The 21,536-nt window shown below is 67.9% G+C and overlaps 5 protein-coding genes across 6 annotated transcripts; 3 read left to right on the forward strand and 2 right to left on the reverse strand.

Moving 5' to 3' along the window:
• Window positions 1–201: 201 nt before the first annotated feature.
• On the reverse strand, window positions 202–2,838 carry HYAL3 (hyaluronidase 3). Of its 2 annotated transcripts, none has more exons than XM_075513803.1 (3): window positions 1,018–2,838; window positions 826–915; window positions 202–653 (listed from the first exon to the last, which is right to left on the reverse strand). In XM_075513803.1, exons 1-3 carry the CDS (start codon window positions 1,912–1,914, stop codon window positions 300–302), a joined length of 1,341 nt encoding a protein of 446 aa, XP_075369918.1. In that variant the 5' UTR covers window positions 1,915–2,838; the 3' UTR covers window positions 202–299. The 2 variants fall into 2 exon arrangements, with proteins under 2 accessions (XP_075369918.1, XP_075369919.1); XM_075513804.1 differs by having other exon boundaries at window positions 455–653; window positions 826–941.
• A 237-nt stretch (window positions 2,839–3,075) lies between these two features.
• On the reverse strand, window positions 3,076–5,927 carry NAA80 (N-alpha-acetyltransferase 80, NatH catalytic subunit). The gene is made up of 2 exons (XM_075513810.1): window positions 5,901–5,927; window positions 3,076–3,867 (listed from the first exon to the last, which is right to left on the reverse strand). The coding sequence occupies exon 2, from the start codon at window positions 3,857–3,859 to the stop codon at window positions 3,140–3,142; it is 720 nt and encodes a 239-aa protein (XP_075369925.1). The 5' UTR covers window positions 3,860–3,867; window positions 5,901–5,927; the 3' UTR covers window positions 3,076–3,139.
• Window positions 5,928–7,003: 1,076 nt separating this feature from the next.
• Window positions 7,004–11,933, forward strand: LOC142415396 (maestro heat-like repeat family member 5). Its single transcript, XM_075513657.1, has 13 exons — window positions 7,004–7,121; window positions 7,495–7,580; window positions 7,739–7,861; window positions 8,238–8,317; window positions 8,585–8,705; window positions 8,790–8,915; window positions 9,531–9,635; window positions 9,931–10,114; window positions 10,391–10,500; window positions 10,766–10,915; window positions 11,116–11,270; window positions 11,397–11,544; window positions 11,685–11,933. The coding sequence occupies exons 1-13, from the start codon at window positions 7,004–7,006 to the stop codon at window positions 11,931–11,933; spliced, it is 1,755 nt and encodes a 584-aa protein (XP_075369772.1).
• Window positions 11,934–11,956: 23 nt separating this feature from the next.
• Window positions 11,957–16,962, forward strand: LOC142415542 (maestro heat-like repeat-containing protein family member 6). The gene is made up of 9 exons (XM_075513982.1): window positions 11,957–12,089; window positions 12,278–12,392; window positions 12,660–12,797; window positions 13,412–13,588; window positions 14,036–14,191; window positions 14,669–14,770; window positions 15,124–15,226; window positions 15,493–15,546; window positions 15,762–16,962. Exons 1-9 carry the CDS (start codon window positions 11,989–11,991, stop codon window positions 16,007–16,009), a joined length of 1,194 nt encoding a protein of 397 aa, XP_075370097.1. The 5' UTR covers window positions 11,957–11,988; the 3' UTR covers window positions 16,010–16,962.
• Window positions 16,963–17,531: 569 nt separating this feature from the next.
• On the forward strand, window positions 17,532–21,187 carry RRP9 (ribosomal RNA processing 9, U3 small nucleolar RNA binding protein). The gene is made up of 15 exons (XM_075514022.1): window positions 17,532–17,636; window positions 17,757–17,839; window positions 17,916–18,028; window positions 18,127–18,203; window positions 18,313–18,354; window positions 18,598–18,724; window positions 18,941–19,065; window positions 19,317–19,409; window positions 19,514–19,614; window positions 19,715–19,849; window positions 20,037–20,099; window positions 20,180–20,325; window positions 20,430–20,509; window positions 20,633–20,706; window positions 20,795–21,187. The coding sequence occupies exons 1-15, from the start codon at window positions 17,562–17,564 to the stop codon at window positions 20,898–20,900; spliced, it is 1,440 nt and encodes a 479-aa protein (XP_075370137.1). The 5' UTR covers window positions 17,532–17,561; the 3' UTR covers window positions 20,901–21,187.
• The last annotated feature ends 349 nt before the right edge of the window (window positions 21,188–21,536 follow it).

Below are 21,536 nucleotides of genomic sequence, written 5' to 3' on the forward strand. Positions count from 1 at the left end.
AGTAAAGGGGCTGCCAGCTCACCGTGAGATTGGGGTGACTGCAGGGCAGAGCCTGCGTGGGGAAACTGAGGCACAGGTGAGCCCAGCCAGAGCCAGACTGGGGTCTCTGCTGCCTCCCAGCAGCAATGGCAGTTGTGCCCAGCCTGGGCACACGATGGAGCCCCCCCCCCCGCCCCCAGCTTTGCCCAGAAGGACCATGCCAGCTGTGCCAGGAGGATTTATTTAAGTTAACAAGACCATAGGAAGCGCTGGGCAGCAGCACTGCTGGGGTAGGGGACCATGGCGGTCCCCGGCCCTGGTCACCAGCCCCACGTGCCCCGTGGCAGGCAGGTGTCAGGGGGCGGGAGGTCGTTGTGCGCATCGAGGCCATGAGTGTGTGTGGGTGCCAGGCAGGAGGTGGCAGGGTCGTGCTGGACCCGCCGGGCACAGTCCTCGCCGGCCCAGCCGTGGTAGCAGTGGCAGCGGAAAGAGGCCAGCGGGCTGGCGCCAGGGCCAAGGTGCAGCAGGCTGCTCAGGTCGTGGGGCTGCCAACGCACGCAGCGCCCGTGCCCGTGGCACTGCACGTAGCTGCACTCCCGGGCTGCTGCCGTCACGTTGGCCACGTAGGGACCCAGGGTGGACACGAGGTAGTGGCGCAGGCTGGCACAGCTCTCCTGCGGGGGAAGCACCAGTGAGAACCTGCCCCAGCACCGGAGTCCCTCTGGCCACCCCTCCCTGGCAGGCACAGGGGATATGGCTGTCCTGTACGTCCCATGCTCACACCCCCTCCTGCTGCCCGCCACACGCCGGCTCCAGTGCCCCGATGCGGCGAGGGGCCATACTCACAGCCGAGCGGGCGTACGACATGTCTCCCCAGAGCACGAGTCCGGCTGCACCCAGCGCTGCGCTCTCCCCGATGGTGTGCACCAGGTCAGCCTGCCAGGGAGAGAGATGTGACTGGGCTGGGGGGCACGGGATGCGTCCTGGCACCCAGCAGGACCCCCGGCATGCCCGCCGCCCCGGCCCCGTGGCACTTACCGGCTCCAGGAATCGGGGTGAGCGGCGGAAGGAGAGGCGGGAGTAGGCGACCACAGGCAGGAGGCCGTGGGCCCCAAAGGCAGCCACGCGCAGGGCCTCGCGCAGCCGGTGGTGCACGTAGCGGCGGCGCAGGGCGGGCGGCAGCGCCGGTGGCAGGTAGATGCTGGGGTAGAGGACGGCCGAGGCGGCCCAGAGCCAGCCCAGCCGGTTGTTGCGCTGCACCTCTGCCGGCTGGCACCGCCCGGTGTAGTTGGCCTCTTTGGCCCAGTTGCCGTTGAGGCAGTCGGGGAAACGGTAGAAACCCCAGAGCCCCCCCGGGCGCAGGGTCCGGCCCAGCAGAAGCGTCTCCTCCATCAGAGTCTGCGCCGCCTGCTCGAACTCCCGCCGGGCCAGCCGGAGCTGCTGCCGCGCTGGCAGGTGGCCATGCCGGTCCCACACCCACTGTTCCGAGGCTGCCCGGTAGATCCGCTTGGCCCCCCAGTTTTGGGCCCAGAGGGGCCTCCACTCCTCCCAGTCCACCACGGCCAGGCCGCGGAAAGCGGGGTGCAGGAGGAGGCGGATGTCCCTGGCTGCCCTGGCAAGGTGGGCGCCAAGGGGGACCCGCTGGGGGATGCCCCCGTTGTGGGGGATGCCCTGCCGTGACAGGTAGGGGTACAGCCCGAACTTGTTCTTGTAGAAGATGGTGATGTTCTGGCCGGCAAAGTGGCCATCCTTGTTCTCCACGATGCCGTAGTCGCCGAGGGGCAGCCCCACACCGAAGCGGCGCTGGCAGCGGCCGGTGGGGACGTTCCACACCACGGCGAAGGGCTGGTCGCCCACCAGGGGCTCCGGTGCCGGGCTCTCCCCGCCAGCTGTGCCCAGCGCCAGGCAGGCCCACAGCACCAGCACCGGCACCATCCTGTGTCACCGGCTGCCCGCGGGGCCGGCACCCTGCAGGGAAAGGAGAGCGGCGGGGGTGAGGCGGCAGGGCGCAGCGGGCACCTCAGCCGTGCCGGTGCTGCTGCTCCGGTGTGCGGTGGGCTGGGATCAGCCACGGGGGCCGGGCTGCCCCACAGGCACGTGCTGCCCACCCCAAAATCCCATGGGACTGAGCAAAGTTGGAGGTTTCAGACACCTCCTGCCTCACCGCCGCCTGCGGGCACCTCTGCCTGCTGCATCCCGGTGCCCAGAGCCCCTGCCTGCGCTACCGCAGCCATGGCACAGCTCTGGTGCGGCACTGCAAGCCGCCAACCCTGGTGCCTCAGTTTCCCCACTGGCTCCTAGCACTGCCCGTAGCGGGGGCATCGTGACGCCCTCTTCCCCATTTCGACACAGGGCCGAGCCAGGCCGGGTGCCCTGCTGAGGGGCTGAGCCCCCCAAGAGGTGTGGTGGAGCCAAAGGGGCAGCTCTGTCCCCCCCAGCCCGGGCAGGGCCGGAGGGGGCTGGGTGCCCCCGCCCGGTGCCAGCCAGCTGCCGGGGGTGAGGGGATTAGGCAGGGGACGGGCTCGGGGGCCGCATGACGCAGCAAGGACAGCGTTAATCCCCCGGCGCGGGGCCCGGACGCTCTCCCTGACCTTCCTGCTCCTGCTATGGTGCCTCCAGCCCTCGCCGCCGCTGGCTGCCTCGGCGGGGGCCTGGCCGCCTGCCCTCCTCACGGTGCGAGGCAGGGGACCCTGCAGCCCGTGCCGCCCTGCCCTACTCCCCCCAGTGCTCCTCCAGCCATCGCGTGCCTCAGTTTCCCCAGGCTGCTCAGCACGGAGAGCGGCAGCCACACTGGCAGACACGGCGCACCATCAGCCCCAGCTGCCCCACAGCGAGTCCCCCGGGTGGAGGAGACACTGGTGGGACTGGGCAGCACTCCTGGAACCAGTCCCAACCCCAGAGCCTGGGGGGACCTGACTCCCTATCACACTGGTGGTCCCAGGGCTCCGGCCAGGCGAGCCAGGGGCCGGGCAGGAGCAGAGCCAGCGTGCCCAGACAGGGCAGGTGGGGGGACCACCTCACCCTGGCAATGGGGCCAGGGCAAAGCAGGGCCTGGGGGAGCTGGTGCCAGCCCCGAAGAACGGCAGGCAGTGAGGCAGCGCCGGGGCAGGCACCCCCTGCCCACACTCGCTTTTAATCACCGGCTTGGGGCCCTGGCCCCTCAGATGTCCTTCTTCATCCAGAAGATGGGCAGCCCTTTGGCATCGCGGTGGGGGGTCTCCAGGAGGCTCTGCCCGCTGCTCTCGGCCAGGACTCCCCTTGCCCAGACCACGGTTGGCGGGGGGGGCGGCGGGGGGGCGGTGGGGGGCGGGAGGGGAGGCGAGGGGGCAGAGGGCAGCCTTGGCCTGGTGGGGGGGGGGGTGGCAGCGCCAGGAGGGGCGGAGAAGAGCCGCAGCACCTCGGCGGGTATGGCGGGGCTGAGGAAGGCCACGCTCTGCACCGGCTCGCCCAGGACGAAGCCCAGGTGGGCGTAGAAATGCTGCTTGTCGTGGGTGGTGAGGTGCAGGCAGCGGAAGCCCCGGGCCCGGGCCCACCGCTCGGTGGCCTCCATCAGCTGCCGCCCATAGCCCTGGCCCCGCAGCGCCCGGGCCACCACCACGCTCTCCACAAAGAGGTCGCGGGGACGGCCGGCCACACGTGAGAGCCGGACGTGGCCCACGAGCTGGCAGGGACTCTCCCGGGCGGCGGGGGCCTCGGCGGGGCCCCGGCTCCGCAGCAGCAGCAGGCAGGCGGGGAAGGCGTCCGAGGAACGCTGGAGCGTGTGGAGCCGCGACGCCCGGCTCTTCCCCCACTCCTCGCCCAGCAGCTTGGCGCAGGCCTCCAGCAGCTCCGGCCTCTGGTGCAGGGGGACCAGGCTGAGCTCCTCCGACACAGAGCCCATTCTTCTCACTGATGGGAGACCAAGCAGGCCACAGCTCAGAGGCGGCGGGGGACAGACCACGTGTCCCCCCCAGCCCGGCCCCAGCGCAGGTGTGGGTTCCAGCAGCGCGGCTGGATGGGTTCGTGGGGGTTAGCGGCGGGTCTGAGGTTGAATGACAGCACCGTGGCAGGGAAGTGGCGTGTGGTGCAAGCTCCAGGCGCCCGTGCCGTGAGACCTGTGGGCAGGTCTGGCACCGCCAAGCCAGCGGAGAGGCAGGGGCAGGAGGCACAGGGCTGGCCTTGACCCCTCTCCAGCCCTGCCGCCAGCTCCTGCCACCTGGGCCCCTGCCTGCGACCGGCCAGCTCATCACACACGTGTCCCTGGCCGGCGACAGAGGGCTGCAGCGCCACGGAGCCGAGCAGGCCCCAGCCATGCCGTGCCAGTGCGGGGACTCGGGGGGGCCCTGCCAGCTTCCAGGGGGCCAGGAACCCCCTACCACAACTGGTGAGCGGTGGGGACCCCTTTCCCTGCTTGGCGGCCGTTCCCCTTGAGAAGGAGAAGCCGCAGGCAGCGGGCGGAAGGAACCGCCACGCTGGCTTGTCATCTGAGGTTGAGCAAACTGCCCTGCTTCCCCCTCTGGGGGGTGGGGACGGCCCAGCCCTGCCCCCCGCACCCTCAGGGTGCCCCCCAAAGTCACCCCCCCAGCTCCAAGACCCCTGACTCCCAGCCCAGCCCACACTCCCCCCTTCAGAGGCCCAGCAGTGCCCCAAGACCCTACCAGCACCCCCAGGTGGGTGATGTTTTTCCTTCTGTCTCCCCCTCAAACCCACGCCGGGACCCTGCCAGCACCCCTCGCCACTTGGGGGGGCCCTGAGTGCTGGAGGAAGCCCCCCCACACCTGCCCTCCTGCCCTCTTCTGCCTGTGGTACCCCGCCAAGCTTTGCCCACCCCACTGCCCAGCTCCCCCTCATGCCTGCCCCTCTCCAGCCCCCGCCCAGGGGTGCAGGGCTGCTTACCCTGCCCATGCGCACCCTGCCCATGCTCACCCTGCCTGCACTCGTTCTGCTCGCCTCTCACCCTGCCTGCACTCACCCTGCCCGCCTCTCACCCTGCCCGCCTCTCACCCTGCCCGCCTCTCACCCTGCCTGCACTCACCCTGCCTGCCTCTCACCCTGCCTGTGGCTCACCCTGCCCGCTGCTCCCACCGCTCACCCTGCTCACACTCACCCTGCCTGCAGCTGCCGTTTCCCGCGCCCTCGGTGCCTGCGCGGCAGAGCGGCAGGAAGCAGACCAGGCTCATGGCCAACCGCAGCGCCTGGTTCTGCTTCCCTGGCGTGAATGACGCATCTGTCCAGGGCCCCACACAGCCCTCCCCTGGGCTGCACCCCTGCACAGGGCACCCCACCATTGACCCCATCACCGACCCCATCACTGAACCATCGTTGACTCATCATTGACCCATCATTGACCCCATCATTGACCCATCACTGACCGCATCATTGACCACCACTGACCCTATCATTGACCCCATCACTGACCCTATCACTGACCCTTCACTGACCCATCATTGACCCCATCACTGACCCCATCATTGACCCATCACCAGACCCCATCATTGACCCCATCACTGACCCCATCATTGACCCATCACCAGACCCTATCATTGACCCTTCACTGACCCATCATTGACCCATCAGTGACCCCATCATTGACCCATCACCAGACCTCATCATTGACCCATCACCAGACCCCATCACTGACCCCATCACTGACCCATCAGTGACCCCATCATTGACCCATCACTGACCCATCACCAGACCCTATCATTGACCCATCACTGACCCATCACCAGACCCTATCATTGACCCATCACTGACCCCATCATTGACCCCATCACTGACCCATCACTGACCCCATCATTGACCCATCACCAGACCCTATCATTGACCCATCACTGACCCCATGACCGACCCATCAGTGACCCCATCACTGACTCATCACCAGACCCTTCTCCCCCTCCCCGTTTCTCCCTCTTTCTCCCCCGGCCCGGTCCCGCCCGTACCTATCTGCCGGCCCCGCCGCCGCCGCCGCCGCCGCCACTTCCGCCGCCGAGCGCTCACTTCCGCCGCCGCTACATCTCGGCGCCCGAACCGCGCCCCCTGGCTGCCGGAGGCCGCGTCCCCGCTCCCCACCACTTGTGCGCATGCGCGTTGTGGCGGGCGCCGTGAGCCCCGCTCCCCGGTGCCGGTCCGCCCCGCCGCGGCGGAGAGCCGAGCGCGTGCCGCCGCCATGGCCTGCCCCGCTGCCTGCCGCTGCCCACGGGCCGCTCGGGCCCTCCCGCTCCTCCCCGCACACCGACCCCTCTGTGCCCGCCCCACCGCCCTCGGGCCGCCGCCGCCCCCCCGGGCCCGGGCCCGGGCCCCCGCTCCCCCTCGCACGGCCCAGCAGGCCCGGGCTGGGCCCAGCGGGGCCGTGAGCCCCGGGGAGGGGAGCGGGGGGGAACTCCCCCCGCCCTGGTGCCAACCAAGGGCTGGTGGAACCCTCCGGGCGCTGTGGCAACCGTAACCGGGGGGACCCAGCCCACCCCAACAGCCGCGGGGCTGTGCGGCTGCGGCTGCGGCTGAGCGCGCCGGAGGGCGTCCGGCGGCCCTGGGTGCCCACCAGCCTCCGAGCGAGGGGAGCGCCGCGGGCCTCGTCCTGGGCCTCGTGTGCAGGAGGGAAGAGCCTCGGGGTGCCCGAGGGGCCGGGGGCTGCGCCCCGGCTCAGCCCGGCCACAGGTGGGGGTGGCACCGGGCCCGGGAGCGAGGGGACAGGGGACAGAGGCGTCCCTGCGACAAGGGGGGTGCTCCCGGTGCAGATGAACCCCAGTCCCATAGCGGGAGGAGGAGGAAGAGGGAGTCAGTCCTGTCCCCCCGGGGCAAGGATGGGTCCTGGGGAGGGGGGACTTGGGGGGGGGTGACATTGGGGCACTTTGTGACACCCTGTGTTACCCGGCCCTGCCCCCAGAGTGTCTGGGAGGATGGTGTCGGGACAGGGTGGGAGCGAGGAGCCCCCTGAGCATGGCCCCCTCTGTCCCACTGCCCCTGGCAGGGCAGCCCCGGGGGGCACAGGGTCCCTCACCCCTTTCCTCCCTCCCTTCCTCCCTCCCTCCCTCCCTCCCACAGGATGGCGGGGAGACCCCCCGGCCACCTCAGGCGGGCCTGGGAGGAGGACAGAGCTGCCCCGGCTCCCAGCTCCAGGCCGAAGCCCAATGAGATGTGCAAGGTCCAGCCGCTGCGGGCGGGTGAGTGTGTGGGTGCTGTGGACAGGGGGCTGCCCACACCGCCCACCCTGCCCTGCCCTGTCCCAGGCTCGCATCCCCCAGCCAGGCTGGCATCGGGGCTCCCGTGGCACGGCGGCCAGGGAGCCAGCCCCGTCACGACATCCCGGGACCGGAACCCTCCCTGCCCGCCGGTGCCAGTGCATCCCTCACCCAGCCATTCTGGGTCCCCCTCCCCATGCTGCCCTCCAGCATCGCACCCTCGTCCCTGGGGTGCACAGGGGCTGCCAGTGTCCCAGCCTTGAGCCAGGGCTGGTGACATCCCCGGGAGCTGGGCAGAGGGCTCGGGTTTTCCCCCTTGCCTGCTCCCCAGCCCTGCCTGCTCTCTCACGGCTAGATCTGTGCCTCTCCGCCTTGGCCCTGTCCAGGGAGGAAGAGGATACCCTGGACATCATCCGAAACTTCCTCAGGAGAAGACCAAAGGTATCCATGGCCACTTCTACAAGGCTGTGCCCATGTCTCCTGGCCGGTCTTTCTGCCCCCATCCCGTGCTCACAAGGTGCCAAGGGCTGTGCTGGGCCCCCTCAGGTGTCTCTCCCCCCTGACGCTGTCTGTCCATCTGTCCCTTCCTTGGCTGGCAGCAAGAGACCGAGAAGCTGAGGTTTCTGGCCTCCATCTGCACTGTCTGCAGCACCACCAGCGTGGACTCCACCATGTGGGACATGCTTTACTTCTGCCAGCTGGAGGTGGTGGAGGCCATCGAGGTGAGGGGACGGCCAGTCAGGCTGAGGCAGAGGCAGTGGGCAGTGGCACAGCCCTGAGGGCAGGAGAGGGCCCGGCCGGGCAGGGGGGTGCGGATGAGCACAGCTCTGGGTCTCCATCCTTGGAGATGCTCCAAAGCCATCTGGGTGGCCCAGCTGGGGCCAGGCCTTGGACCCAACAGCATTTGCAGGTCTCTCGACCAGCCTGTGGCTCTGCGATGGGCACAGCCCTTCCCGCCACGGGGCTTAGGACCACTGGGTGCTGGGTGGGGAGGGGGTGCCGGGATGGGGGCACCTGGGCTCTGCCAGCCCCACAAGCTCTTGCTAGGCAAGGGAGACTGCCCTGTCCCGATCCATCCTACCCTGCCGTGCTCCACAGGTGCTGCTGCAGGAGGAGCCCACTGACCACCTGGGCACCGCGCTGCGGCAGCAAGCCATGCTGGCCATCACCTCCATGAGGTACCTGCCCCAGCCCCCAGCTTGGCCTCCCCGGTGCCAGGTGGCCCTGACAGCACCGGTCCCTGGTGGGGGGCATCCCCAGTCCTGGGTCTGAGAGGGAGGCAGACAGCAGGGCAGGAGGTGCCACGGGGTTTTCCCCCCAAAGGCGAGTGTCAGTGTCATGGGGGGTTGAGATGTCCCCTGCGGCGTGGGGATCAGCCCAGGTCTCCAACCCCGGGATCTGCCTCCTCCTTGCTGTGTCCGAAGAGCACCTCTCTGTCCCCACAGCAGAGTGGGGCTGCTTCTGCAGGAGAAGAGCAGCAGCTTCCTCCACACCTGCTTCTGCAGCATCTTCCACCTGCCTCCGCAGGAGGACACCCAGGGCCCCAAGGCTTCCCTCTACTCCAAGGTATGCCACAGGGTGAACCACGGGGAGCTCCCACACCCCGAGGCCCCTTCCTGGGCACCGCAGGGCCATGGCCATCCCCCCCAGGCTTCCAGGGCTGTCCCCAAGACTCTGTCCCCCTCGCAGACCCTGGCTGCGATGGACAGCATGCTGCAGGTGCTGGTACGCAGCGCTGGCACCCTCGGCATCCTGGAGCTGCAGAACATCTTGCAGGTCTGGCTTTGGCACAGGGTCCCCACGGGCAGGGACCCCCGGCTTGAGTGGTGCCCCCCCACAGTGCCTGGTGCAAGGGGGAGGGGCAGGGAATGTCCCTCCTTCCCCGCTGTGTGTCCCCCCCCCAGCCCCTTGCCTCCTGGCTGCTGCCAGAGCCCCTTCTCCTCCTGCCCCAGCCCAGCCCACCCTTGCAGCCTTGCCCACTGCCCGTCCTGCCCAACACTCCCTCCCACATGGACCCCCCTGTTTGGCAAGGGGAGCCCAGCCTTGGGGCTTTGGGATTATGGCCCCTCCCAGCCTTGGGATTATGGCCCCTCCGGCTTCATCACGGGCCATAACCTAGAGCCCCCACTGCAGGTCCCCAGGGAGGTGGTCACCCTGAAGCCTTGGGGTCCTTGGGTGGGGGGTGGAGGGACTTTTTTGGGGGAGAGTGAGTGGAAGGCAGCAGAGGCAGCAGCAGTGGCGGGATGCAGCAACATGCCGGGCCGCAGCAGGTTGCTGTGAGGGGCAAGAAGGACACGTGCCCCATCTTAGGCACTGTCCCGGAGCAAGCCTGGCCGTGCCGTGCTGTGCCATGCCACCTCCTTGGCACATCAGCAGCTTTTCTCCTCCCAGCTCCTGCTGCCCTTCACCAATTCCCAGCCGGCAGCGGTGCAGGAGAGGGCCATGGCACGGATTGCCAGGCTGGCCAACTTCATCACCACCTACCCCCTGCCGCAGGTACTGAGCTCCTGGTCTGGGCAGCCCCAGTCCCCCACCCCTGTGCCCCTGAGCCCCGGCACGTCCCGGGGAAGCTGGGCACCCAGTCAGCAGGAGGTCGGGAGCAGGTGCCTTTGCCCTGCCCCTGTCCTGTCCATGCTGTCTCCCAGGGCAGGGCAGGGCTGCCCCGGGCACAGGCAGGAACCTGGGTCCAGCAGCCCTGCCCTGCTCTGGGCTCCTGCCTGGCTGCTCTGGGAGCAGCTGGGGCTCACCTTGTGCCCGGGCTCGCCTTGTGCCTGCGCTGCCTCTTCCCCAGGTCTGCCCCTGCTTTGCACAAACCACAGTCCTCAGACATCAGTGCTCCAAGACGTATCAGTTTGTGATGCTGGGGAGGCTGGTGGGGCACCTCACCCTGTGCTGCACCTGCAAGGACAAGGGGACCCGCCACGAGGCTGCAGAAGCTCTCCATCACCTGCACACCTTCATCCTGCAGCAGAGAAGTAAGAGAAGCCGTGTCGGGTCCCCCCAGGCATGGGCAGCCAGGGGCCGCTCTCCTTGGCGAGAGAAAGCCTGATCCAACCTGCCTGCCTGCAGTCTGAAAAGCCATTTCCCCTCGCCCCCGCTTGCAATAGCCCTGAACCCTCCCTAGGTATCTGCTCCCCAGACCTGTCTGGGTGCCCTCTTTCTTTGCCAGCAACTTTTCAGCCCAACACTCTCAGACCGCACCTCCCGCTCTGCACCCTCTCTCTGAGCACCCCGGTTTTGCTCCTCCCCAGGAAGGTGGCCCTGGCTGCATGACACAGGGCAGCTGCAGCACCAGGAGGGCCGGCGAGCGAGGCAGCCCTATCAGCTTTCACAAAACAGCCGCGCCAGCAGAATCTTCTTGGTAAGAAGTGCCTTTGGCTCCTGGCCGGGAGGGTCAGCGTGAGTGGAGGGACACCCGATGCATGGGGATGACGGGGGCTTGTGCTGTTCCTGTGGAGGGGCTAGGCAAAGGCCCCCAGCAAGCTCCAGTTCCCTGCAGGACCCTGACCACCACCATCGGTCTCCTCCCCAGCGCAGCCTGGCTCTGTGTCCTGCTCTCACTGCACAGCTGAGATGCTCTGGGTGACGCTCTAGGTGACAAATCCCTCCTCTTCTTCATGCTGCAGATGTTCATGAAATACCTCCAGCCCTCCGACCAGGCAGACATCATCCTCATGGCCATCAAGAGCTTGAGAGCCCCAAGCGCCTACAGCATCAGCTTTGCTGCCCACATGGTGGATGTCCTTGTGGCGGACCCTGCCTTCCAGCCGGGGCAGGTGAGTAGCCTGTGGGTGGCACGGCCGATGCTCCAGCCCACCGGGGGACCGTTCCTCTCCCAGCTCCGCGCCTGGCCGGCGCTAACGCCGTCTCAAGCTGGCATACCGCACGGGAACAGAAGCAGCTCCTAGTGGGAGCTAGGGAGCCAGCCGTGCTCGCCCTGCTGACATCCCCGCTCCCACTCGTGTCTCCCCTCCAGGTGCTGAACATCGTGTGGGCCATCTACAGAAACCTGCCCTCCGTCAGGTCGGTGGTAGCCCTCAAAAGCCTGGAGAGGGCCCTGCTGGTGCTGATGGACAAACATCCCAGCGAGGTGGTGGCCAGCCTGCTGCAGTGCTCCCCGACATGCACCCAGTATGGGGCCCACCAGCCTTTGGGGCTCCTCTCACACTGGGAGAGGGGCCCCAAGACCCTCCCAAGGGACTTCAGCCTGGCCATCCTCTGGGGTGTCCCTGCTGACAGAGCCCTGGGTCCCCGCAGTGTTGCCATGGCCATGTGGAAGGTGATGCTGTCCAAGCCCCACATTGCAGAGAAGGTGGTGGGGGAGCTGCTCAGCATGCTGATGAACCAGTCGCTGCGGAAGACCTCTACCTCCACCAAGGACAACCCACGCATCCTCTCCCTGGCTGTGAGTTGCTGGATGAGGCCTCGCTGACCTCTGGGGCTGCTCTCGGCTGTCCGGGGCTCCCGCTCCCCTTCCCTGCCCATGCCAAGCCTTGACCTCCCCAGGGGCGCGGGGACATCTCGGTGTCTGGGTGTCTTCTGCAGGCAGCCAGGACGATAAGCGAGATCCTCCTGCAGCCCGCTTGCCTGCGGGAGGTGGAGGCAATTTTCCCCCAGCTTTTCCTGGCGCTGCTTTTCCAAGTGTCATTCACCACGGAGCTGACGTTGCAGGAGGTGCATATCTTCTGGAGGGAGCATCAACAGGATGTGCTCACTCCCATCAGGTGCTCCATCCCTGTCCTCTCATCCCTGCTAGCCACCCGGAGCCAAGCCAGGGGTCCCGGTGGGAGCTGAGCATTTCTTCTTGTGCAGGTCTGCGGTGCAGTCCGTGAGAGTGCTGCTCTGCAGCATGGGCTTTGAGAGCCAGGTGCTGGCCATCGAGGCACAGAGTGGCTGGGACGCCCTGCTCAGCACCCAGACCCACCTCATGGGAGTGCGCGTCGTGGCCAGGTGAGAGCCCCTTCTCCCCATTCCTCGGAGACTGGGCACCCCACACCACCCCTTCCCTTGGCGCTGATGGCAGGGGGGTCCCCGTTGCTCGGAGAAAGTGCTGCAGACTGGTGATGTCCAGACTGGTGCAAACCCCAAAGAGATGTGCCCGCCCAGCTCAGTCCTGATGGTGCCTCCTTCCCTGCCAGGGAGATGATGAAGACCCCAAGGCCCCTGCGCTCCACCATCTTCTGCCATCTGGCAGAGCTCCTCAGTGTGGAGGACCCCACCTGGGAGATGATCGCCATGACCTTCCTCATCGAGGTGAGCCTGATGGCACCACTCCAAGCTCCCTCTGATACTCGGCTCTCCCATGCCCACTGCTGCGGGGGGAGCTGGGGTGGCGGGTGGGCTCCGGCTGGTACCGTGGAGGAGCAGGCGAGCAACCAGTGCGGTGTGGTGTGGGGCACGGGGCCTCTCCGCAATCCCTGTTGCCTCCGTCCGGGCTTTGTCCTGCCCCGGCGTCCTTGCCCTGGGCTGATGGTTGGAGCCAGCACGGCATCTTGCCAGCTCCTGCTGCACGTGTTTCAGATGCTGGGCTGCACCGACATCAACGAAGAGCTGGACCGTGCTCTGGAAGTCTTCCCCATGTATCTGCGGAGCCAGTGCCTGGGGATGCCCAGCCTGGTGCTCAGGGGTATCCTCAGGCTCACCGAGAGGCCCGACACGGTGAGGAAGGGGCAGCTGGGACAGCAGGGACAGCAGCCCAGGGTGGAGCAGCAGGCAGTGGGTAACATGGTGGCTCGAGCTTTTCCGGGCATCGGGAGCTGTGCCGGCTGCTGCCAACTCTCCTGTCCCCCCAGCCCTCTGCCCCACGGCTGTGCCGTGCAAGGAGAGAGGCAGCAATGCCGAAGGGAAGGGGCTCCCACTGCCAGCACGTCCTGGCAGGGATGCTGGCGGCAGAGCAACCAGCCTGAGTGTGGGGTCTGCAGAGCCTGGCTGTGGGGTGCTGAGCCCCGAGGTGAAATGCAGTGGCCGCGGCAGGGGCTGCTGGCAGCTTGGGCAGCTTTCCAGGCAGTGTCGGTTGCCCACCAGCCTGCCCAGGGGGTCTGGTGGAGAAGGGGGCAGCTGAGGGGCTGGCAAGGAGCCAGTGCTTTCTGTCCTCCCCCTCTGCACCCTGCTCTTCCCATGCCATGCCAGTGAGTCCTGTCGGCCGGGACCTTGCCCTCATAACCCATGCTGCCTGCCGAGAAGCCAACGGGGAGGCCGATGTTCCTAGAGAGGGTTTTCACCCTTGTGATCAGTCGCTGCTTTACAAAAAGGAGGTGGCATGTCTCACACAGGCAAGGAAAACCCTCGTCCTGCTGCCATACGTCATGGAGCGTCTGCAGGATGCTGACAGTGATGCCAGTGCCGCGGCCCTGCCTGTGCTTGGCAACATGCTCCGGCTGCTGGAGGGGAAGACGCCCAGCCTCACCGCCCTGGCGCTGGCTGACAAGCTCCAGCCGCTCTTCAACGACGTAAGGCTGGGGGAGAGCCCCGTGCCCCCCTCACCGGGCACCTCCATTCGTGCCTCCCACCGCAGCCCCTGTGCTCTGCAGGTGGATGCTCTGCCCCGCAGCCCCCAGACCCCATCGCTGTCCTTGGCGGCTCCATGCTGCATCCCAGACACCCCGGCTCAGCCTCCCTGCGGCGGGAGTGCCGGTGGTGGCAGGATGGTGGCAAGCGTGCTGAGCCCCACCGATGCGCACCCTGCCCTGGCAGCATCCCCCAGCTCTCCCCAGGGTCTCCCTCTCTGGCCCCCAGACCCGGGGACCCCAGCCCCCCCGGGCAGACCTTCTGCATGCTGCAGCTCGCTCCCTTTTGGAGCAGGGCTGTCTGCAGCTGTTTTGGGGACATCCATCTCCACGTCAGCCCCTTGCTTGCCATGGGCGTGGGGCTGAGGTCCTCCTCCCTTCCTCCCCCAGGAGTCGGACACTGTGCGGGAGCTCTCTATCCGTCTCTTCCAAAACGTGATGGGGCTCGTGGTGGGTGCCGAAAAGAAGAAGATGAAGAAGGAGGTGTGGGACAGCCTGCTGCCGCTGCTCTTTCACTTGCATGACCAGAACAAGAGTGTGGCCAAGGTGGGATTCCCAGCCTGACCGGTCCTTTGGGCAGGGCAATGCTGACACTGGACCCTTCAAATGTGTGTCACTGTGAGGTCGAGCTTGCTGAGTCCCTAGGACCAGGCAGAGCCCACCTCCCTGCCCACTGCTGCCTTTCTCCTCCTGCTGCCCGGATGGATGGGGAGGTGGGTCCCTTCCCACCCAGCTCCATCCGCACAGCCCCTGGCATGGGTCCCTGCAACCCCAGAGACTGGGCTACAGCTCTGCAGCAGCCTGGGGCCACCAAGGCCAAAATGTTGAAGCCCCAACAGGCTTTCAGCCAGAGAGGGTGGCTGCCCTTATCTTCCCCTGGGGTGCTGAACCTGGTGGCAGCATCAGTCCCCAGCTGGTGTGTCTTCCCTGCACGGGCAGGGACAGGCTCTGAGCCCTGCCAAGAGGCGGGACGCAGGGTCCTGTCACCCCAGCAGTGGTGGTGACATCTCTGCTGCTTGCCAGGCCTCCCAGGAAGCCCTCCACAGCGCTGGCCGGTTCCTGAAGTGGGAGCAGCTGGCGCAGCTGGCCGAGACCGCGCAGGCGTGGAGGATCAGCGAGTGCCTGGTTAGCACAGCCCCAACACCCCCGGGATCCACCCTGGGTGAACCCTGCCCAGGGGAGAGCCCTGCCCATGGCCAGCGGGGAGGACGGGGGGCTGTGCCCCCGTGGCGGCACGCATCCTCCCAGAGCAGGCTCTGCTCCAGGCTGTCCTCGCCCCTGGAGTCCCGAAGGGGACCCTGCCAGCAGGATGGCACCCCAGCATCCCCGGGGAGCCCTCTGCTCCTTCTGAACCCTGATGCCACACTGCACGGAGCCGGGAATGTCCTGCTGGGGGGAAGGAGGCTGGCCCTGGGCAGGGGGACGGCCCGACTGGGGCGCAGCTCTGTGCCAACCCTGCACCCTTCTCCTCTCTCCAGCTGGCCAGGAAGAGGAGTAGGGCCAAGGACTACCTGCGCCAGAGCCAGCCCTACCTGCAGAGCCCGCAGGAGTCCCTGCGGCGGGAGGCTGTCAGGTTCATCGGTGAGCCACGAGCCCCGTGGTCCCTCCGTCTCCCAGGGTCCCTGTGGCCCAGTGGAGAACCTGTGGGGCACCCCTTCACCCCCTCCCACCACTGCCTGCGCAGGTGGGACTGGCAGGGGGCTCATCCATCCCCTCCCCGACGCTGCACCCCGGGGTCAGCCCTCCCTGGGGAGCTGTGCGGCCAGGCAGGCTGGGTGGCGGGGTCCCCGATGGGCAGTGGGGTCCCCGACAGGCAGCAGGGTCCCTGACGCGCTGCATTGCCCCAGGGCTCATCGGACGGCAGGTGGATGAGCACGAGAAGATGGAGTACGTCAGAGAGGGTGAGTGAGGGCAGTGGGGAGGAGGAAGGACCCCCCGGGCGAGGGGGGCTCTGCTCCCAGGGCGTCTATGGGGAGGGGGGTGTTCCTGAGCAGCAGCCTCCAGCCAAGCTACCTGCCCCCCGGCTCCCTCCTGGCCCTGGGAATCACGGGGTGCAATGTGCCCTGCCTGGAGGGGACACAGGGGTCACCTCATCTCTGCTGCTTTGTCCCCGCAGTCCTTCAAGGTGCAAGGAAAGATGCCAGCCCCCTGGTCTCCTCCCTGGCGACTCAGATGGTCCTCATCCTCAGACGAGGAAGACTGAAGTCGAGGTTTAACCTACCAAGGCTGAGCTTACAGCTGCCGAGGGCCTGGACGAGGTGGCGCTCGGCCCCCAGCGAGCACTCTGCTTGGGCAGAGACGAAGCAGCAGCCCCAGCCCGAGGACGCTCTGCAGGCTGGGGTATCTCCTCTTCCCGAAGTCTAACAGGAAAGAAGAGACCTCAGCCCCAGGGGAGCCGGCATCCTCCAGAGACCAGCAGGACAGCCGCTCTTTCCAGTGGTCCAGGGCAACACCTGCCCACGTGCTTTGTCTTTGCCACAAAGCACCAGCTGCTCGGCTGGGCTGCGAAACAGAGGGAAGGAAAAGCCCAAGCCAGAGCCGAAGACGAAGTTGAAGCTGAAGCCTTTCCTCCCCTCTCCAGGGCCACGCCGGGGTAAATCACTTTTTCTGCCTCCCACTGTCCGAGGAGCCTGCACTGCCTCAGGCTGATGTGGCCGAGCCCGGGAGCTACAAAGCCACCGATGCTCTGGCTCCAGCAGCATCGTCCCCAGCAGGAAGGGCAGCTCTGCCTCCTGCCCGCACCACTCGTCTCCGCTGGCCCTGCAACCGCTCCCACGCGGGGATGTCGGAAGTCACAAGAGAAATGGTAAGAGGTCACTCCGTGGAGCCAAGCCCTCTGTGGAGCCATCGCCTTTGAGCAATCTCCAAAAGGGGGACCACCCGCCGGCAGTCAGCAGCCCTCCCGGGATGCTCTGGGCACGCGTGGCGACACCCTTTGGCTGCTTATCCCTGGGGAAGTGAGCCTGTCGCCTTACGGACACCAGCCGAAGGGTGTTCCCGCTGTCCGGCCGCACCGCCCCAGGTGCCAAGGAGAAAAGAGACTGAATGTGCAAAATGAAGCTTCAGCACAAAATCAGGTTTTAGCTCGTTAGAGCATCACCAGGACAGGCCCTCCTGCACCCACCCCTCCCAGACAGACAGCCACTACCCCTGGCACAGCCAAGGATGGGGCCCTGGGACCCCCCAAAGGACGTGGGACGGGGCCAGAGGCCATACCCCGCGGCGGGGGCTGGCCGAGGGTCCCTGAGGGGCAGAACGAGCGGATGGGGATTTGGGAAGCAGCCCCCCGTGCACCGTCACCATCGCCGCCACGCCGTCTCGGTGAGTGGGGGACGCCCGCTGCGATGCCCGTGGGGCCGGGCGCGAGGGGTCGTGGGGGGAAGCGCTGGCCTCCCCCGGCCCCGCGGCGGGCGGGCTGCCCCCTCCTGCCTGCCGCCGCGCCGGGGCCCTGGGGCTCTGCCAACCGGGCAGGGTCTCCGGGGGGGGGCCTGGGGGTGCGGGTCCCCGGCAGGGGGTGGCCGGTCCCTGGGGCAGGGCGGGGGGGGTCAGCGGGGACCCCCTGCTACCCCCGAGCCGCCGGCGGGCCGCACCCCGGCACCCGCGGGGCAGGGACGGAGCGCAGGCGGCGGAGCCCCACCGAGGGGGCGGGGACAGTCCCAGGGGGCGGGGCATGGCGCCGAGGGGGCGGGGAGGGGGCGGGACTCAGCACTGAGGGGCGGGGACGCCGCGGAGTGAATGGCGTCACTATCCGAGTGACAGCGCGGCCCGCCGCTAGGAGCGCGCTTCCGGGGAGGAGGAGGCGGGGCCGCAGGCGCCGTGGGAGGCGGGGCCCGGCCGCCTGCAGCCAATAGGCGCGGGTGGGGGCGTGGCGGGGCCGCTCGCAGCCGGCGGGGCGGGCACCACGTGCGGCGGCAGCATGGCGGCGGCGGCGGGCGGCCGGAGGGGCAAGGCCCCGCGAGGGGCGGCGGGACGGCGGCGGCCGCGGGCGGCGGTGAGGGCCGGGCCGGGGGCGGAGGGAGGGGGGCGACGAGGGACTGCCCCGTCGGGGTGGCTTCGGCGGGTGTCGCCGCGTCCCTCCCCGTCCCGTGGATCACCCCGGTTCGTCCCGCAGGTCCCGGGCGCCGAGGGGAGGCCGCGGGCGGCGGCCGGCCGGCCCGTCGACGAGGAGGTGTCCAGCGACTCCGAGCCGGAGAGGTAAGGGCTGCGCCGGGGGGGGTGGTGCCGGTACCGGTGGGGGTGCCGGTGGCGGTGCTCACGCGTGTCCCCGCAGCCCGTCGTTGGGGCGGCGGCGGCGGGAGGCGGCGGAGGAGGAGGTGGAGGAGACGCCGCAGGAGAAGAAGCTGCGCCTGGCCAAGCTGTACCTGGAGCAGCTCCGCCAGCACGGTGAGTCCCGCCCGGCCCCCGGTGCCGGTGCCCCGGCGGGGCAGAGGCGGGCAGCCCCCGGTGCTGAGCCCGGCCCTCACGCCCCGTGTCCGCCGCAGAGGAGGAGCGGGCGGCGGCAGAGGAGGAGGAGAGCCAGCCGGCGGATCTCATCGGCGACCGGCTGAAGGAGGACGTGGTGAGCAGGACGGCGGGCGCGTCCCCTTGGTCCCGGTGGCGGCGGCGGGCTCTGCCCCCCTCCCGCGGGGCCGGGGCTGCCTCCGCTGAGCCTCCCGCTTCTTCCCCAGCTCGAGCAGAAGGGCCGGCTGCAGCGCCTGGTCGCCAAAGATGTAAGTGCCCAGCGCTGGGGGTGCCGGCAGGCTGCCGGGCTGTAAGTGCCGGTTTTGGGGGACACTTGGGCACGGTCATGGCCGGCACCCCGAGTTGCCGTGCCGGCTACGGGACCAGGGCCCTTCTCCTGCCCGGGGTGCCGGCTGCTGGCACCCTGGAGAAGGGAGGGTGCCGTGCTAGGGTACTCCCGTGCCTGGGGAAGGGCCCGGGGTGGCCCAGCTCACATCCCGTTCCCCCTGCAGGTGCAGCCTCCGGATCCAGCCAGCATCCGTGTGCTGCGGGGGCACCAGCTGCCCGTCACCTGCCTGGTCATCTCTCCGGATGACAGGTTCATCTTTTCCGCTTCCAAGGACGGCTCCCTCATCAAATGCAAGTGTTCCCTTGGGTCGCGACTGGCTGTTCCCCCAGCCTCAACCCTGCGGGGACCCTGCAGCAGCAGGACCGCAGGTGCCTGCGGAGGTGGCCTGGCCCCAGCCCCTCCGGGGATGTGCACGTGCATCATTTTGGTGTCTGGGAGAGGGCTCGTTTGCGCTTTCCAGAGTGGTGGGAGTCTCCCAGGGGGTGACAGCGATGCCTTTCCTGTAGGGGAGGTGGAGAGCGGGAAGAGGCTGTGCGTGGTGCCCGGGGGGAAGAAGGGCACCGAGGAGCAGCACATGGGGCACGCGTCCCACGTCCTCTGCATGGCCATCTCGTCGGATGGCAAGTACCTGGTACGGGAGAAGGGGCTGGCGCTGCCGCGTGGGGTGGAGAGGTGGTGGTGGGGAGTGTGTCTCCTCCCGGGGTCCTGGGGAGCAGCATCTCATGCCCAGGTGTACTTTGCTGGGTTAAAGCAGCCCCTACCTCCACTGGAGTCAAGAACGGGTCTCTGGGACTCCCCACAGCACGTGGGGTGGGAGCAGAGGCTGGGGTGGGCCCTGGGTCCCTGAGGGGCACGTCTTAGGTATGCCCTGTGTTCTGCCAGGCTACGGGAGACAGGAACAAGCTGATCATGATCTGGGACGCAGACACCTGCAAGCGCCTGCACATCTTCACCGGGCACCGTGACGCCGTCTCGGTGAGTCAGGGGTATCGGCCATGATGCCTGCAGGGCCAGGCAGCACCGTCCTCCCCGGTGCCCCTCGCCGCTGCCCCTGCATCCATCCATCTGTCCGTCCGCAGGGCCTGTCCTTCCGGAAGGGCACGCACCAGCTGTACAGTGCCTCCCATGACCGCTGCGTCAAGGTCTGGAACGTGGCAGAGAACGCATACGTGGAGACCCTGTAAGACTGGGGGGACACCCCACCGACCCTCCCTCACCTGGGGGAGGCAATGTGGCGGAGGGCTGTGCCCGCCGCAGCTCTTTGCCGTCTCCCTCTCCAGGTTTGGGCACCAGGACGTCATCACGGGGCTGGACAGCCTGAGCCGGGAGTGCTGTGTGACGGCGGGGGGACGGGACGGCACCGTGCGGCTCTGGAAGATCCCCGAAGAGTCACAGCTGGTGTTTTACGGGCACCAGTAGGTCTGGGGCGGGACAGTGGGCTGTGGGCAGGTGGGTCCGGCTGGGGCAACGGTGGGAGGGTGCCAAGCATCACCAGGAGCCTGCTGGCACTTGGGGACACTGATGCCCCGGTGCGCCCTTGTCTCCTAAGCAGGATCCCAAAGCACATTCGTAACTGATGGTAGTTGCCTGTTCTCTTCATAGGGGCTCCATCGACTGTATCCAGCTCATCAACGAGGAGCACATGGTGTCGGGCGCTGATGACGGGTGAGCACGGGGCCAGGACGGTGCCCGGGGTGGGCAGGCGTTGCCCCCCTCAGCCCCCTCATCCCTCCCCTCCCTGGCAGGTCCGTAGCCCTGTGGGGGCTGACAAAGAAGAAGCCGCTGGCGCTGGCCCGGCAGGCGCACGGCATGCAGGACGCCCAGGGCCTACAGCAGCCGTACTGGATCTCTGCGGTGGCCGCTCTGCGCAACAGTGACCTCCTCGCTACAGGTGTGTGGCAGCCGCTTTGGAGCGGGGGTTTGGAGGTGCAGGGGCGGCCATCCCGCTCCCTTCCCTGGGTCGGGGTGTATGGCAGTCTCCTCTCTCTGCCCCAGGCTCCCACAGCGCCAGCGTGAAGCTCTGGAAGTGCGGTGAGGGATTTCGGAAGCTGGAGCCCCTCTGGGACATCCCCGTGGTATGGATGGGGAGGTTTGGGAAGCAGGAGCTGGGCTGGGGAGGGGTCTCTCGGTGGGGGCTCCCCTCCCTGGACAGCTGGAGGAGGCTGCGGGAGCCCCTCACCTTGCCCTGTCCCCTCCAGGTGGGTTTTGTCAACAGCCTCAAGTTCTCGGCAGCTGGCGACTTCCTGGTGGCTGGCCTCGGGCAGGAGCACCGGTACCGTCCCCGCTCCCCGGCCCTGCTGGGGGGGCAGCCCCCCCCTCCTCCGGGGCTGGACGGAGGGTGACCCCTATCTCGTCTACAGGCTCGGCCGGTGGTGGAGAGTCAAGGAAGCCAAAAACAGCATCTGCATCATCCCCCTGAAGTGGAGGGCCACAGCCCCCAGCCCTGAAGCCCCCGACTGCTCCTAGCCACCCAGCCCCGGAGCCGCTGGAGCTGGGTCGTTAAACCCTGGTCGCTGGAGCTGCTGCACCCCACATCCTTCGTGCAGCCACCCTCCCGGGGCCGGCAGGACGTGAGCGGGGGATGTCGCGTGGCCCCCTGACCTTGCTGGCCCCATATCGTGACATGGCTCTACCCTCTGCGAGGGTCTGCCCCCTTCCCTCAGGTTCGGCTGGACCTGAGCTCGGGAGGAGTCCATTTTTAAAAACAAAACCACTTTATTTACATAAATTACAAAAAAAAAAACCAACCCCACACTCTTGCTCACAGAAAAAATCTACTCTTAAAAACCTGGGTCCTGTTACTCGCCCTCAGCCCCTGCCAGACCCCCCCCCGGGCTCTGCGGGGGGACAGCGGGCATTCACCTCCGCTCCCGCCCTGTCTCCCACGAAGGGGTGAGAAGCACTACGCACAGCACGGGGAGGGATGGAGGGGGCTTGGGCCCAGCCCCGCAGCGCTTGGTGGCTTTCCCTGGGCCGAAATGAGGATGAAAAGGTGAAACTGCAAAGGGCCCGGGGAGGGGGGACATGGGGCACGGCTTGGCACGGGGGGGGGGGACGTGAAAAGCCTTGCACCAGGAAAGCGGGGTGGGCGGTAGAGTGAGG

This window comes from Mycteria americana, chromosome 11, assembly GCF_035582795.1.
Source record: "Mycteria americana isolate JAX WOST 10 ecotype Jacksonville Zoo and Gardens chromosome 11, USCA_MyAme_1.0, whole genome shotgun sequence".
Classification (NCBI taxonomy): domain Eukaryota; kingdom Metazoa; phylum Chordata; class Aves; order Ciconiiformes; family Ciconiidae; genus Mycteria; species Mycteria americana.